A 16,771-nucleotide genomic window follows, 5' to 3' on the forward strand; every position below is an offset into this window, starting at 1 on the left:
GTGTTAACCAGTTGATTTCAATGAACTATTGGCCTAAATTATACTTAAACTGACAGCAGCATTCTGCATGCTGGTCAGCGTGAATCAGACTTCTACATCCATGCAGAAGGCAGGCTCAAGGTGAAGGTCAGAAGCTGGTGCACATGAACTCCCATCCACCAGCAGAGCTGAAGGACGAGATGAACTTTCCATCTGGACCCTCAGCTTTATACCAGCTGTTGTAACCAGTGTGTCATTGTTCATTTAAATTGGGGTAGGTGGCCTCAATTGAAAAAGCTATACACGGGTAAGTAGTTTATTTTCCTTCATTTTTATAACTTAAAAATCTAGTAGGTGAAGGTATTTTCAAGTAAATTCATTAATTTTAAATTTTATGTAAATATATTTGAGTCATTTATAAATTCTGACTCTCAGTTATTTTAAATGTTACATAAGCCCTTTGACAACCTCACCCTGTCAAGTCCATCAGGGTATTCTGGGCTAGGGCCTCTGGATCCACTGCCTGAGGTCTTTTCATGTCTTGTAACCCATTTTGCCTTGAGGGATAGTCCTAGAATCCAGACCTCTCGGGTTAGTTGTTCCACCAAGCCAAACAAGTGTAGCTATGGGAGTAGTTTAGGGAGAAAATGTGACCAGCAATCTAGTCCATTACTCCTGCTGAAGTGGTTGGTAGAGGAAAGGCAGACAAATGTGCTAAATATCAGTGTCACTGAGTGATTTCCAGGCTGTTGTGAGCTGGCAGTGAAATGCAGCCATTGCACAGAAGTTTCAGTGATTATCAGTTCTATGCTGTAGGGCAGATTCTTTTGGTTCAGTGAAGCTTGTTTACTTACCCGGTTTTGCAAGGCTTCTGGCTTTGGGTGAAATGGGTCACACAGAAAAGTCCCTAGAAATTCATCAGCGGATTTTAAAATAAAACGTTTAAAGAAAAATATTTGAAAATCACTCTAGGGAAATTGGAGTGCAATTGATCATTTATCTAACACCATACATTGTGTTCATGTATTAACATTATTTGCTAATTCTCACAAAACAATATTGACACCAGCAAAGCTCTTTTTCTGCAGTTTCAGTGCCTGCTTCATCCTACAATGGCCATCACATTATCCTGAAACATGACACCTCCGTTCTAGACCCTTCAGCCAGGAAATCCAACCATTCAATATATATCCTGTCAAGTCCTCCTGAGGTTCTAGTTTCAATTTATTCACCCCTTCTAACCTCAAGTGAGTAGAGCCCATTCTACTGTTTTTTTTAAGGGAAATATTATAATGAATCTTTATTGCTCCATCTCCCATGTCTTCCCTCAAGTGAAGAGAACAAAACTGCAGATAGTGCAGCAGGGCTGATATCCCAGAGCTGTATATAATTGCATCATAACTTCCTTACTTCACACTCTACTCCCCTTTTCCTAATTGCTTGTTCCCTATGCATGCTAGCTTTCTGCATCTCATGCACAAGGAAATCGTATCCATCTGAGCAACTTGTTTTGGATTTTCCAATTAAAATAAACAATCTTGTATTTCTCCACTTTATATTTCATCTATTGCCTTTTTGCCCAATATTTTTATGTTCTTATGGAAGATCTGCATATTAAATCTAGATGTATCCATTTTCTAAGGGTATAGAGATGTATGAAACTATGATATCATGGCTGTTACAAAGACCTGGCTTAAAGAAGAGCAAATATGAAAGATTATTATCTGTTGTTTACTTGAGGTGCTTAAATTGAGACTTCCATTTTACTGTTGATTCAGAGGCAATTAAATCTAATGAAGCAGTCAGTGGAATTTCCATAAATATTTTAGCCATAGTAATTGGTTTAAATTTCAATCTTGGCTTTCATCATCTATCTCTCATTATAAATTCTAACATGCACTTTTAAGGGGAGAGAAAAGGTGGAAATTTGGCAGAGATTCGCTTTACTTTCAGAAATATTAGAAGTTAAATGCAAGGATTACAGTAATCTAACATCTGCTACAGTTTCATTGGCTTTCTGACAGGCAATAATATGACTCCTTCATTTTGTCCACTATAAATAGCAGAACTGAAATTTGGATGGTGCAGTGGGTTATCATTTCATATTTCTAACTTGAGTGCAAATACAGTACACACCAATGAATGGAACCCTTTTTGCCTGTCATCCAAATTACTTTAATACAAGTCTGTACAGTCTTGAACTCTCCCTCCTACTGAGACAGAAGGCTATGCCGAAAAGCCCATTCCTGTTGTTGAAGGACACAATCTGGATTGACACTCGGCATTGGACTGAGAAAGTCCTGCAACGTGGGAATGAATCCCTTTCCTAAATATGGGCATTTCTTGATTGACAGACATTCTATTTATCAATTTCTGCTGTAACTTGGATACCTCAGGATGCATGTCCTCAATTTACAAGTCTATTTTTCATTATTATCAATAATGTGTCAATCTCTTTGGATCTATAGGGATACACTTTAACCAAAAGACTTGTAATGCATTTTGCCCAGCTTTTATGAATTTTTTTCCAGGAGCACAGCCCTTTCATAAATGGAAGAATATTTGATATTAATCTGAAAACCCATCTATTTTCTTAGGTGGATGAAAAATATCTTGTAATGCTCTCTTCAAAGTAATAAGGTAGTTCTCTTACAGGGTGGTTTTTGAGTATAGGGAATGCAAGTGCCAGATCATACCAACTGCTTGTTCAGCATTGCCAGCAATGGGAACTCCTAACCGGTCTGTTCATGCCCACAGACAACCTTGACCCACTGCAATTTGCCTACTGCTGAAACAGGTCTATGCCAGATGCCATCTCCCTGGCCCTACGCTCATCTCTGGAGCATCTGGACAGAAAAGACACCAACATTAGACTGTTGTTTATTGACTACAGTTCTGCCTTCAATACTATAATTCCAAGCAAACTCCTCTCCAAACTCCTAAACCTGGGCTCAACACCTCCTTTCCTCCTTTTGCAACTGGATCCTTGACTTCCTGACTGTAATCAGTGAGGATAGGCAGCAACACCTCTGGCACAATTATTCTCTACACTGGTGCCCCACAAGGCTGTGTCCTCAGCACCCACCCCACCCCCACCCACTCTACTCCCTATACACTCATAACTGCCTGGTCAGATTCTACTCTAACTCTATCTACAAGTTTGCAGATGATACCACCATAGTAGGCCATATCTCAAACAATGATGAGTCAGGGTATAGGAAGGAGATAGAGAGTTTAGTGACGTGGTGTCATGACAACAACCTTTCCCTCAATGTCAGCAAAGCAAAAGAACTGGTCATTGACTTCAGGAAGGGGGGTGGTGCACATGCTGCTGTTTACATCAATGGTGCTGAGGTTGAGAGCTTCAAGTTCCTAGGAGTGAACATCACCAATAGCCTGTCCTGATCCAACCACATTGATGCCACAGCCAAGAAAGCTCATCAGCATCTCTACCTCCTCAGGAGGCTAAAGAAATTTGACATGTCCCCTTTGACCCTCTCCAATTTTTATCGATGCACCATAGAAAGCATCCTATCCAAATACATCATATCTTGGTATGGCAACTGCTCTGCCCAAGACTGCAAGAAACTACAGAACATTGTGGACACAGCTCAGCACATCATGGAGATCAGCCTCCCCTCCATGGACTCTCACTGCCTCAGTAAAGCACCCACTCTGGACATTCTCTCTCCTCCCCTCCCAATGGGCAGAAGATACAAAAGCCTGACAGCACATACCACCATGCTCAAAGACAGTTTCTATCTCGCTGTTATAAGACTATTGAATGCTTCCCTAGTACAACAAGATAGATTCTTGACCTCATTCTACCTCACTGTGACCTTGCACCTTACTGTCTACCTGCACCTTGCTTTCTCTGTACTGTAACACTTCTATTCTGCACTCTGTTATTGGTTTACCTTGCACTATCTCAATGCACCATTGTATAGAATTGATCTGTATGGACAGTATGCAAGACAAGTTTTTCACTGTACCTTGGTACAAGTGACAATAATAAACTAATAACTGTCAGTAAATCCTCTGTTGCAGCATGCCATCTCCAGACTGGTGCCCTATAACCTGGTCCAGAGGTCAAATTGTCTGCAGAGGGTGACCCCTTTGAAATCTGAAAGCATGTTAATCTTATCAAAGAGATGATTTACCATTGCTCTGATCAGGCTGCTCACCGATCTTCCAATCATAAGCACTTCTTTGTAGGAAGGGACAAAAGTTTCTGCCTAATACCAAAGGAAAAATGTGAGACTTGGTCTTGCCACCCTCACCATGGCTCTTAAGGCTCACATCAGACTGCCATGGGTTGGCTGTCTGATCAATTGCAAATATTAGAAACCAACTGGGAGTGGAGATCATAAAATGTAAAGAAGAGGAAAGTTTTGACTTCATTGCTTACCAGTCCTCAGTGTGACCCTTGGTACCATAGAACAATACAGGCCCTTCGGCCCAGCATGTTTTGCCGCCCTTCAAACCACACCTAAGACTTTAACCCCTTCCTCCCACATATCCCTCTATCTTAAGTTCCTCCATATGCTTATCTAACAATCTCTTGAACTCGTCCAATGTATCAGCCTCCACCACCACCCCAGGCAGCGCATTCCATGCACCAACCACTCTCTGGGTGAAAAACCTTCCTCTGACATCTCCTTTAACTTCCCACCCATTACCTTAAAGCCACTTCCTCTTGTTTTGAGCATTGGTGCCCTGGGGAAGAGGCGCTGGCTGTCCATTCTATCTATTCCTCTCAATATCTTGTATAGCTCTATCGTGTCTCCCCTCATCATCCTCCTCTCCAATGAGAACAGCCCTAGCTCCTTTAGTCTCTCCTCGTAATCCATACTCTCTAATCCAGGCAGCATCCTGTTAAATCTCCTCTGCACCCTCTCCAATGCCTCCACATCCTTCCTATAATGAGGCAACCAGAACTGGACACAGTACTCTAAGTGTGGCCTAACCAGAGTTTTGTAAAGCTGCATCATCACTTCGCGGCTCTTAAACTCGATCCCCCGACTTATGAAAGCTAACATCCCACAAGCTTTCTTAACTGCCCTATCTACCTGTGAGGCGACCTTCAGTGATTTGTGGATATGAACCCCCAGATCCCTCTGTTCCTCCACACTGCCCAGCATCCTGCCATTAACCTTGTACTCCGCCTTGGAGATTGTCCTCCCAAAGTGCACCACCTCACACTTCTCTGGATTGAACTACATCTGCCATTTCTCAGCCCAGCTCTGCATCCCATCAATATCCCTCTGTAAGCTTCGACAGCCCTCCACACTATCCACTACACCACCAATTTTTGTGTCATCTGCAAACTTTCTAACCCAGCCTTCCACCCCCTCATCTAAGTCATTAATAAATATCACAAAAAGTAGAAGTCCCAGAACTGATCCCTGTGGGACACCACTAGTCACAGCCCTCCAATCCGAATGCACTCCCTCCACCACAACTCTCTGCTTTCTACAGACAAGCCAATTCTGAATCCACACGGCCAAGCATCACTGGATCCCTTGGCCTCTGACCTTCTGAAGAAGCCTACCATGTGGAACCTTGTCAAATGCCTTACTAAAATCCATGTAGACCACATCCACTGCACTACCCTCATCAATCTTCCTGGTCACTTCCTCAAAGAACCCTATCAGGCTTGTGAGGCAAGATCTTCTGTTCACAAAGCCATGCTGGCTGTCCCTAATCAGTCCATGATTCTCTAAATGCTCATAGATCCTATCTCAGAATCCTTTCTAATAGCTTACCCACCACAGACGTAAGGCTCACTGGTCTGCAGTTCTCTGGACTATCCCTACTACCTTTTTTGAATAAGGGGACAACATTCGCCACCCTCCAATCCTCCAGTACCATTCCCGTGGCCAACAAGGACTCAAAGATCTAGCCAACGGTTCAGCAATCTCCTCCCTCGCCTCACGAAGCAGCCTGGGGAATATTCTGTCAGGTCCTGGGGACTTATCTGTCCTAATATTTTCTAACAACTCCAACACATCCTCTCTTAATATCTACATACTCTAGACCATTACCCTCACCAACACTGTCCTTAGCATCATCAAGACCCTTCTCCTTGGTGAATACTGAAGAGAAGTATTCATTGAGAACCTCACCCACTTCCACAGCTTCCAGGCACGTCCTCCCACTTTTGTCTTTAATCGGACCTACCTTTACCCTAGCCATCCTTCTGCTCTTTACGTATGAGAAAAAAGCCTTGGGATTCTCCTTAACCCTACTGGACAAAGCCTTTTCATGTCCCCTTTTCGTTTTCCTCAGCCCTTTCTTGAGTTCCTTCCTTGCTACTCTATATTCCTCACGAGCCCTGGCCGATCCTTGCTGCTTACACCTTATGTATGCTGCCGCCTTCTTCCTAACTAGTTGTTCCACCTCTCTCGTTACCCACAGTTCCTTCACCCTACCATTCCTTCTCGGCCTCACCAGGACAAATTTATCCCTAACATCCTGCAAAAGATCCCTGAATATCGACCACATCTCCATAGTACATTTCCCTTCAAAAATGTCATTCCAATTTACACTCCCAAGTTCTCGCCTTATAGCCTCATAATTCACCTTTCCGCAATTAAATATCTTCCCATCCTCTTTGCTCCTATCCCTGTCCATGACAACTCTAAAGGTTATGGAGCAATGGTCACTGTCCCCCAAATGCTCACCCACCGATAGATTTGTTACCTGTCCCGGTTCATTACCTAAAACTAGATCTAATATGGCATTCCCTCTACTCGGCCTGTCAACATACTGTGTCAGGAATCCGTCCTGGACACACTTAACAAACTGCGCCCTGTCTAAACTCTTGGCACTAAGTAGTTGCCAATCAATTTTTGGAAAGTTGAAGTCTCCCATTATAATCACCCTGTTATTTTCGCATCTTTCCAAAAACTGCCTCCCAATCTGCTCCTCAGAATCCCTACTGCTACCGGGGGGCCTATAGAATACTCCCAGGAGGGTAACTGCCCCTTTCTTGTTCCTAACTTCCACCCATATTGACTCTAGAGAGGATCTTTCTGCTTTATCCACCCTTTCTGCAGCTGTAAGTGTCCCTGACCAGTATCGCCACCCCTCCTCCTCTTCTCCCCTGCTCCCTATCCCTTTTAAAACACTGAAAACCAGGAATATTCAATATCCATTCCTGCCCTGATGTCAGCCATGTCTCTGTAATAGCCTGTACTCTGATTCTCCTTCCTCAAAGCCTCTCTACCTGTCAGATCTGACTTTTCCCCATCTCCTTCTTCCTCTGACCTACTCCGGTTCCCTTCCCCCTCGCAATCTAGTTCAAACCCTCCTGAACCACCCTAGCAAACCTGGCCGCAAGGACATTGCCCCCCCCCCCCCCCGCCCCCTCAGGTTCGGGTGTAACCCGTCCTCTCTGTACAGGTCCCACCTTCCCCAGAAGAGATCCCAATGATCCAAAAATCTAAAACCCTCCCTCCTGCACCAACTTCTCAGCCACGCATTTATTTGCCATCTCTTCCTATTCCTACCTTCACTATCGCGTGGCACTGGCAGCAATCCCGAGATCGCTGCCCTGGAGGTCCTGTTCTTCATCCTTCTGCCTAGCTCCCTAAACTCACTTTTCAGGACCTCATCCCTCTTCCCACCTGTCGTTGGTACCAACATGAACCACGACTTCTGGCTGTTCTCCCTCCCGCTCTAGAATCCTGTGGACCCGATCAGAGACCTCCTGGACCCTGGCACCTGGGAGGCAACATACCATCCGGGATTCATGCTCACTTCCACAGAACCTCCTATCTGTTTCCCTGACTATCGAGTCCCCTATCACTACTGTCTTCCTCTTCTCCTCCCTTCCCTTCTGAGCAGCAGGACCAGTCCCAGTGCCATAGACCTGGCTACTGCTGCTAGGCCCCGGCAGGTCCTCTCTCTCAACAGCCTCCAAAGCAGAAAACTTGTTACTGAGGGGAACAGCCTCTGGGGTCCTCTGCACTACCTGCCTGTTTGTTTTCTTTTTCCTTTTCCCTCCCCTGACAGTCACCATTCTATCTACTTCCTGAACTCCAGTAGTACCTACTGTAAGGGAGATGACTGTCTCCTTATGTACAGTATCTACAAAGCTCTCCCCCTCCCTGATGCTCCGCAGTGTTTGAAGCTGCAACTCCAGTTCATCGATTGTGAGCTGAAGTTCCTCAAGTGCTTACTGCAGATGTGGCCATCATGGACCACAGCAACGTCCATTAGCTCACACATCAAGCAGCTGCAGCACACCACTATGTCCTCCATCTGAACTAATTCTTTTTTCCCCCTAGTTTTCCTACTTAAAAATTTATAACAGGTAACGGGTAAACCTACCTACCAGCTACTCACCTGCCTTGCCCCTTTATGCTTAAGCCCCTTAAGTCAAAGCCCGACCACTCTGCTCCCTCTCACTCCACTGCCCACTCCGACGCTGCCCGCTGGATATGGCGGTTTGCTTTTTAAACTGCCCGTGCCTTACCTGTCGACATCACGCGCCTGCGCAGTCCAGCCCCCACTATTCCCGATTTAAAAACTTATAAAACAACTTTTAAAAAAAAAAGAACCTTATAAAATCTAACCCTTATATTAAAAACCCTATTTAAAAAAATATATATATATTTGATTAAAACTCTACCTGGTTATCTGAACCAAAGATAGTTCTTGGTCATCTACGTATGTGAGTTGGAAGTATGATAACTTTGGGGGCTATGCTATCTGGTGCAAAGGCCTTGAAAGATGTGATGCATGCCACTTTAGGGAATGTATGATATGACAGGCCTGTACATGGAGGAGGATTTTAGATGTAGAATTTAACATGTGTATTTTAATTAATGTGTCACAGTATTGTCATGCAAATCACAATGGTCCATAAAGTTCAGAATGTTGGTGCATATTTGTGAGTAAAAATAATGAATCTGTACTTCATGCAGGCATGAAGGAAATAAAGAGGAATGCATAAATTCAGCCTTTGTGTCTCTCAACCAGAATGATCAGAATGTCATAAATTTGTGTTAGGATTAATTTTATTTCTTCCAATTTTCTCTTATTTGCATTTTATTCCATTGTGAAAGAATTCCTACCAAATCAATAAATTAGGCCTTTTCTATAATGTGACACAAGCCTCCTATTATTTGCATCCTTCACTACTGTTATATCCACAGGGACAAAGGTGTCAGCTGTTTTCAGACAAGCAGTGAATGGTGTTCTAACAAAGGCACAGCTGTTTTCTATTTTGCAGCATTCCCTGTCAGTGTAGGACCTGTAAAATCACACAAAAGCGCACTGGTTATTTTATTATTACAAGCAACTTGGAGTCACATAGTTCAGTAGGATTTGTTTGCATTCTTCCCCCAAGATTATTATACCTTTTTAACAGCTTACCCAAAAGGAAGTACTCAATGCGTAGGATTGACTTGAAGTAATGTGATTTCTGAAAATTCTTTGCCCTGTATTCAATTAACTTTTATAAAAACTACTACACAACCAGTACAGTGCTTTGATTAGTTAAACTCTTTGAATTAATCATAGATCTTACTGTCCAGTTGCAGGTGTCTCTTTTGAAAGTGTTGGTTTATGTCAGAAGTTCTGACATAACTTCTGTTAGGCTATTAGGAATTATTTATTTACCTGTGGATGAAAATTTATGGGACTAAAAACTCTTACAGATAAATACACCAATCTGATTTGGAAGGCAAACAGTTTCAACCCCCGTCTTCCAACTGGTCAAAAGCTAAAGGTGGGTTGAAGAAGCCACCCTTTGTACTTGAATATCCTGCACGTAATAGATTAGATTAATGTAATCATTATGGAGGGATTGATTCAAATGCAGGCTGGATAATTGGCTAATGTGCCCACTAAATTAGGAGAAATTTGATTTCTGGCAGTAGGCAAATAGGATTAGAATTGTTTGAAAACCTTTTTGTTTAAATGTCCAGCCTAAAGATTGTCATTGAGGCTGAAGTTTCACTTAACTTTAGTGTACTGTTTAACCTATGATTTTTATTAAAAATGAATCTTTTAAAATAGATTAACAACTTAATTGAGCTAGTGCACAAAGGAATTTTACACATGCATTCTAACTTGTGATCAGTCGAGTTTCAATCCCACTGTAATTGCATGAGGAGAATAAACATCAACGTGAAGACTTGTTTGAGAATTTGAGCCCATTCCTTCTCACCAATAGGAATAATGCCTTTACAATCTAAATACAGCTAGCTTGGAATTAATAACACAAGTGCTGCCATTTTGAGATGTGAGGTCTGGATTTTCTAATGCAGACTTGATTTGCACCTGAGTGATAAAGAAGAAATTTTCCAGTCCCACGAATGGAAATGTGTTGTTTACAAGGCCAATTTGTTGTTTGCAGCTCCCGGTGCAAATTAAGACAGATGGAGCAGGTGCCCAGCAATGGCGACAGAAAATGCTGGAGATATTCAGCAGGTTAGGTAGCAACAAGTCAGAGAGCAACTGTGGAAAGGAATGCTATTAACATTTGAGGTCAATGACTTTTTATCAGAGCTGGAAAAGTTGGATTTTTTTGCCAGTTCTGACAAAAGGTGGTTGACCCGAAATGTGAATTATTTTGCTCCCTCCACAAGTGCTCCCTGACCTTTGGGGTATGTCCCACATTTTTGATTTTTATTTCAGCAGTACTGGAATTGTTTATCTTTTTGGTTTTGCAGTGGGTACCCTATGGTGGGAAGAATTTTAGGTAAGTTAATTAAAAATGAGTAGGGACAATTAAAGGGTGGGGCATCCTATTTGGACATTGCTTTCTGAAAAGTGCAAATGGTGACTCAGTCATTTAGAAGCCTTGGTCCAGGCAGGACGAAGAGGTGAGGAAGAAGTTACAGATAACCTGTGGTGTACCCAGCTACCGATTTCCTATTAATGCACTGAAAAATGAAAAGAAAAATAGTTTTTTTTCCTTCTATGCTAATCCACAACAATATTCCTAATGTTAGCATGTACGAAAGGGTATTGGCAGTGTTTTGGATTCCAGCTGACTCCTACTGTCGCTGGTGTGCCGCCCTCATGTGGCATAGTAGCTAAAGTGTCTGATTATCTGGCTGTTTGATGACTAGTTTGCTGCAATGCCACTTTGCTGTCATCCTGGACCAATAGGTATGGCATTGTCTACAGATATAGTTATTGGCAGCTTTGCATGGAGATTCCCCTCCCCACCCATGCCTCTTCTTTTCTTCCCTTTCCTAGCCTATCTCTCTTTATTTTGTACCCCACTTTTTTTTCTCTCTCCTTGCCTTTGACCCATCCTCCCCCTCAGTGAATCTGCTCTCCCCTCCTCCCCCACGCCTGCCTATCACTATCTCTTACCTGCATCTACCTATCACCACCTTGTGCCCACCCCGCCTCCCCTCTTTTGTCTACCTATCACTGCTCTGCTTTTCCCGCCTATATATTGGGCTTCCCCTTTTCCTATCTTCAGTCCTGAAGAAGGGTCCTGACCTGAAACATCGATCACCTGCCTTTCTCCACGGATGCTGCCTGGCCTGCTGAGTTCCTCCAGCATCATCCTGTTTTCCATCTAGATTCCAGCATCTGCAGTCCTTTGTTTCTCTTGCATGGAGACTCAGTTGTGTAGTTATTAGTGACCCTGGCGTGTCTTCAGTAACGGAAGTCTGTCCTGCCCTCTATGATGTATGATTGTGTATGAGGAGGCTTTTGATTTTGGTCAGTTGTCCATTAACACATGCTGTGGCCAGTTGAACATATTTTGATGTGCAGTCATTGTTCTAATGTTGAAAACCTAAGACTATAGGCGATCCCTCCTTTATGGAGGGGTTGCATTCCTAGAAAACTGTCCATATCCAATTTCTGTAACGCAAAATCTTATTTCCCATTAAATCCCATATTGTAAGTGGGGATTTGTTCTTTTGGGATGTTGTTCTCTCAACAGTAATGATAGTATCTCAGCTGCTGGTTCACTGGGTAGGGGCTTTTAAGAGATTGCCTTGTCACCTCCAAAGGAAATCTTGTAAGTGGCCAGCAGCTCCATTTGGATATGCAAGTGACTACAGATGCTGTAATCTGGAACAAAAAACAAACTGAAGGCTAAAAAGTGACAGGTAGAGACAGATAAAGAATTCACAAATCATTCATTCCACTTATTACCTGATAAAGGGTCTTGACCCGAAACATCAACTGTTTGTTTCCTTCCATAGATGCTGCCTGACCTGCTGAGTTCTTCCAGCATTATGCATGTGTTGCCACTTACCACCAATTCTAGTTATCAGGTTCCTGCATCTCCATTTATCAGCTTTCGGCCTTCGGGTTTACAGTTTGCATTTAAACTTGGGAGCTCTGTTTCGTATTTCAGATTCTTAGGTAGTGATCTGTGAATTCCGTGAAGGTGAATTTCCATAATCTGAATGGCAATCACACAGGAGTTGCCTGTATCTTCAGTCAGGAGGGTATCACCAACCAGCGTGGAAATGACCTGATAAACTGTTTCATTTAAATTAGTTGAGAGATTAATACTCGTATTAACTAGGAGATCAAAAAGAATTCACCTGTCCATTGAATAATGTCATGAGATTATCTATATGAAAGTGTATTAATACTATTTAGTTTATAATGCCTCTTTCAAAATACTGTCACAAAAACTCAAGAACAGAAATGACTACAGAAAAGTACCAAAGCAATGGAAAACAATAGGCTTAGAAATAAGTCCTCTGAAAACTTCTGGATACTACCTATGAATTTTCCTGAGTTTATTGTGGTCTAGAACAGTGGTTTTCAACCTTTTTCATGCTGTGGCCCCCCAGAACAGGTCCTTGTTAGATGGCAGACCCCCAAGCCCACAAAATCAAACAATCGATAATTCATGTATACAACACTTAAATTACTGCACATAGGCCCTATTGAAATAGTGACTATTTCAATCACCAATAATTACCAGCGGTGTCTTTCAGTGTTCAGTTCAATGTGAAGGTTGTGCCTGTTTTGTACTGCAGAGTTTGTCCAAGCGTGGTGGTATGTGCAACAAACATACGCGTATGTCATCCTCCATATTCAGTCTTGATCTGTATTTGGTTTTCATGGCAGTGACTGCAGAAAATGCTATTTCACACAAGTAAGTGGTTGCAAATGGTAACAGAACATTGGCGGCTTTGCCAGACAGCAGTGGATACTCCTGGGAACGTGCTGTCCAGAACGACAACAGTGATATTCAGTTGAACTGCAAGCTCAAAGTCCTGTCAGATGACAGTTCAGCCAATTCTTCTTGTTCACGTCCAGTTAAATCAGTAAGCATGCGTTCAAACGGATTTCGAATCCAATCAAACGCGCTCGTGTCATCGTCGCCGATATACTCATGGAAATAATGTGACAGCTGTTGAATATGGTTCAAGACGGTGCTTGCAATGGCCTCTGTCTTAGTCTTGTTCACTGTCAGAAAGTCAGCCAGTAACAGAAACGTATCATAGACGCCTTGCTCGCATCTTCCCTTCCAGATACGGAGTTTTTTCTGGAAGGCATTGATTTTGTCATGCGTTTTCAGAACATTTGAGCCAGGTCCTTGCAATGATAGATTTAAGCTGTTCAAAATGTTGAAAATATCTGCAAGATAAGCTAATCTGGCAACTCACGTCTCATCTGTCAAGAACTGTGCCAATGATCCGTTATGCTCATTTAGAAAAATGAGCAGTTCATCTCGCAATTCATATACACGCTGCACAACGCGGCCTCGTGATAGCCATCTGACTTCTGTATGTAGTAACAAATGCATATGCTTGGCTTCAATTTCACGGCATATGTTTTCAAATAAACGATGATTGAGCGGCTTGGCTTTGATAAAGTTAATGATTCTAATGCACGTGGAAAACACATCTGCAAGATTTTCATCCATATCCTTTGCAGTTAAAGCCTTACGGTGAATCATACAGTGGGTTGCTGCTACATGTGGAGCTACTTTTCACTCGTGCGACTAGACCCAACTTCCGTCCTGTCATTGTGGCAGCACCATCCGTGCATACTCCAATACACTGTGTCCACGCCAATGCCGATTGTACAAAAAAAAAGTGTCAAGCACACAGAAAAGTTCTTCACCGGTTGTACGCCCTGGGAGTGCCTTGCAAAACCAAAAGTCTTCCAAAGCCTCTCCTTCCCCCTTATCCCCTTCGTCATCAGAACCTTCCAGTTTCTGGTCAGCTTTTCTCTTCAGAAATTTCTCCATACTCAGCAATACATGCTGGACAGTTTAATTACTATTACTGATAAACAAAATTATCAAAACTAATCTAAAATTTACACGCTTGTGCACTTTTTGTTTAACAGTGACGTCACTGTGGCATAAATGCACGGTAAGTAAGCAATATTATTAAGGCACACTAACAACGTCACTCAGTTTCGCTAACACTACAGTGCACAACAGAATAGTAATGAGTAGTGAACACTACTGACTACACAAATCGAACATTAAGCGGCACCTTACCAGAAGGGAACACCGTCTAAGTCTCTAAGATTGTCGCCTATAACAGATAAAATAAATATGGCTGATTTTCTGCATAGAGGAAAACTGGAGCAAGCAAGTAAGCTACGTCTTTGTAACAGGTCACTTTTCCATTTTTTTCTTGGCTTGCTCGCGGACCACCTGGCAACCCGCCGCGGACTCCCAGGGGTCTGCGGACCACAGCTTGAAAACCTCTGGTCTAGAAAGTGAAAATGCCCAGTTTTCTTGGGCTTGGAATAGAGTTCCTGCAAGCCTAAATATTGGGAATAACAAAGCTGAGAATAAATGTAGGTAAATGATGTTTGTGTTGTAGGTGTTGCAGCTGGTATAATGAAGTCCTCCTCTTTTCTCCTGCAGGCTGGCATTGATGGAGAGAGTATCGGTAATTGCCCCTTTTCCCAGCGCCTCTTTATGATTCTGTGGCTGAAAGGTGTTGTGTTCAATGTCACAACAGTTGACCTGAAGAGGTAAGGGACTAAAAGTTGGCTGATGTTAATTATAACGTAAAACATCTAGTTTCAGAAACAAAAAAAGTTGAAATGTTATGAAGCAGAAACTGCTGTAAATGCTCCATAGGTCAGGCAGTATCTGTGCAGAGAGAAAAAGAATTAGCTTTTTGGGCAGATCATTCACTAGGAACTCTCGTCAGTCCAGAATATCACATTTAGCTGATTCTGTGATAGTTTGCTCTAAATTGTTCTTTTTTTTTAAATCACTCTCCACTGTATTGTCAGTATATTTATGTTCCTCCATGTTATGTTAGACCACATCTGGAATATTGTGTTCAGTTCTGGTCGCCACATTATAGGAAGGATGTGGAAGCTTTGGAGTGGGTGCGGAGGAGAGATTTACAAGAATACTGCCTGGATTGGAGAGCATGTCTTATGAGGAGAGGCTGAGCAAATTTGGGTTTTTCTCCTTGAAGAGACAGAGGATGAGAGGAGACTTGATAGAGGTATATGAGAGGCATAGAGTGGACAGCCAGCATCTTTTCCTCGGGGCCATAATGGCTAATACTAGAGGTCACCTGTTTAGGGTGCGTGGAGGAAAGTTCAGGTGGGATGTCGGAGGCAGGTTTTCTCACACAGGGTGGTGGGTGCCTGGAATACACTGCCAGAGGGTGGGTGGTAGGGGCTGATACGATAGGGTCATTTAAGAGACTCTTAGATAGGCACATGGATGAAAGAAAAATAGAGGGTTATGGGAGGTGAAGTAAAGAGGGGGATAGATAAGATATCTTTATTAGTCACACGTGTCTCAAAACACACAGTGAAATGCATCTCTTGCGTAGAGTATTCTGGGGACAGCCCACAAGTGTCGCCACGCTTCTGGCACCAACATAGCATGCCCACAACTTCCTAACCCGTACGTCTTTGGAATGTGGGAGGAAACCAGAGCACCCGGAGGAAAACCACAGACACGGGGAGAAGTTACAGACTCCTTACAGACAGCAGCCAGAATTGAACCCAGGTCACTGGCGCTCTAATAGTGTTACGCTAACTGCTACGATGTGGATAAGGTTTACATAGGTTGGCACAACATCATGGGCCGAAGGGCCTGTGCTGTACTGTTCTATGTACTTCCACCTTCTGTTGCTGATTACGATGATCACCCTGAATCCTGGAATTTTTGAAATTTTTCTTCAAATTTGTCCTTGAACTGCGTCACTTAAACCAGGCACTTGATCATGGGTCTTTCTATATGATGTTTTTCTGTATGATGTCTTTCCATGTGTCTGCTGTGATCTTGGTTCCTTCTCACAGCTGGACCTTCATTTACTTTGTCTTCTGTCAAAAGCAGGAATCCTGGTTAATTATGTTTCTGTTTGTGAGAAAACAAATGTTGCAAAAATTAAAGGAAAATACTAACTGCCACTGCTTGGAGGTTTAAGCAGCAAGAGTTAATCTGTTCATTCTTGCTCTGTTTAATATTTTAATCTTGTGTTGTTTGTCATCATTCTCTCACCTGCATACATTTGCCCAGAGCATGGTATAGAATGGGGGCAATTCAAATGAGTTCAATTTTATAATGCCTCTAAAATGTCTTGGAATACTTTTCTCTGGGCACTACACACAAAATTTATTGGATCCATTCATGTATATGTCACCCAGATAAGAAGTTTACAACATCACTTGAGTAGAACAAACAGTATTTATCCTTGTTGATATTCATTTTCACCACAAAATTTTGCATAGTGTAAATATCACTTTTCACTGACAAAGTATTTGGATTAGGTGAATTCTTTTTTTGACCAAGTTGGTGGTAGATTTTTGTCAACTCAATAATCAGAAGAAAAAATGTTTTACCTTGTGAAAATCCATT

General features: G+C 42.5%; 1 protein-coding gene across 1 annotated transcript in view; it reads left to right on the forward strand.

Moving 5' to 3' along the window:
- The window catches only part of LOC127574793 (chloride intracellular channel protein 5-like), a 120,409-nt gene that overhangs the window by 77,614 nt on the left and 26,024 nt on the right, over window positions 1-16,771 (forward strand). Inside the window, exon 2 of the mRNA XM_052024142.1 lies at window positions 14,807-14,916. Coding sequence (XP_051880102.1) covers window positions 14,807-14,916 — 110 coding nt within the window. The remainder of the gene's footprint in view (window positions 1-14,806; window positions 14,917-16,771) is intronic.

Source organism: Pristis pectinata, chromosome 10 (assembly GCF_009764475.1).
Source record: "Pristis pectinata isolate sPriPec2 chromosome 10, sPriPec2.1.pri, whole genome shotgun sequence".
In the NCBI taxonomy this organism is placed as follows: domain Eukaryota; kingdom Metazoa; phylum Chordata; class Chondrichthyes; order Rhinopristiformes; family Pristidae; genus Pristis; species Pristis pectinata.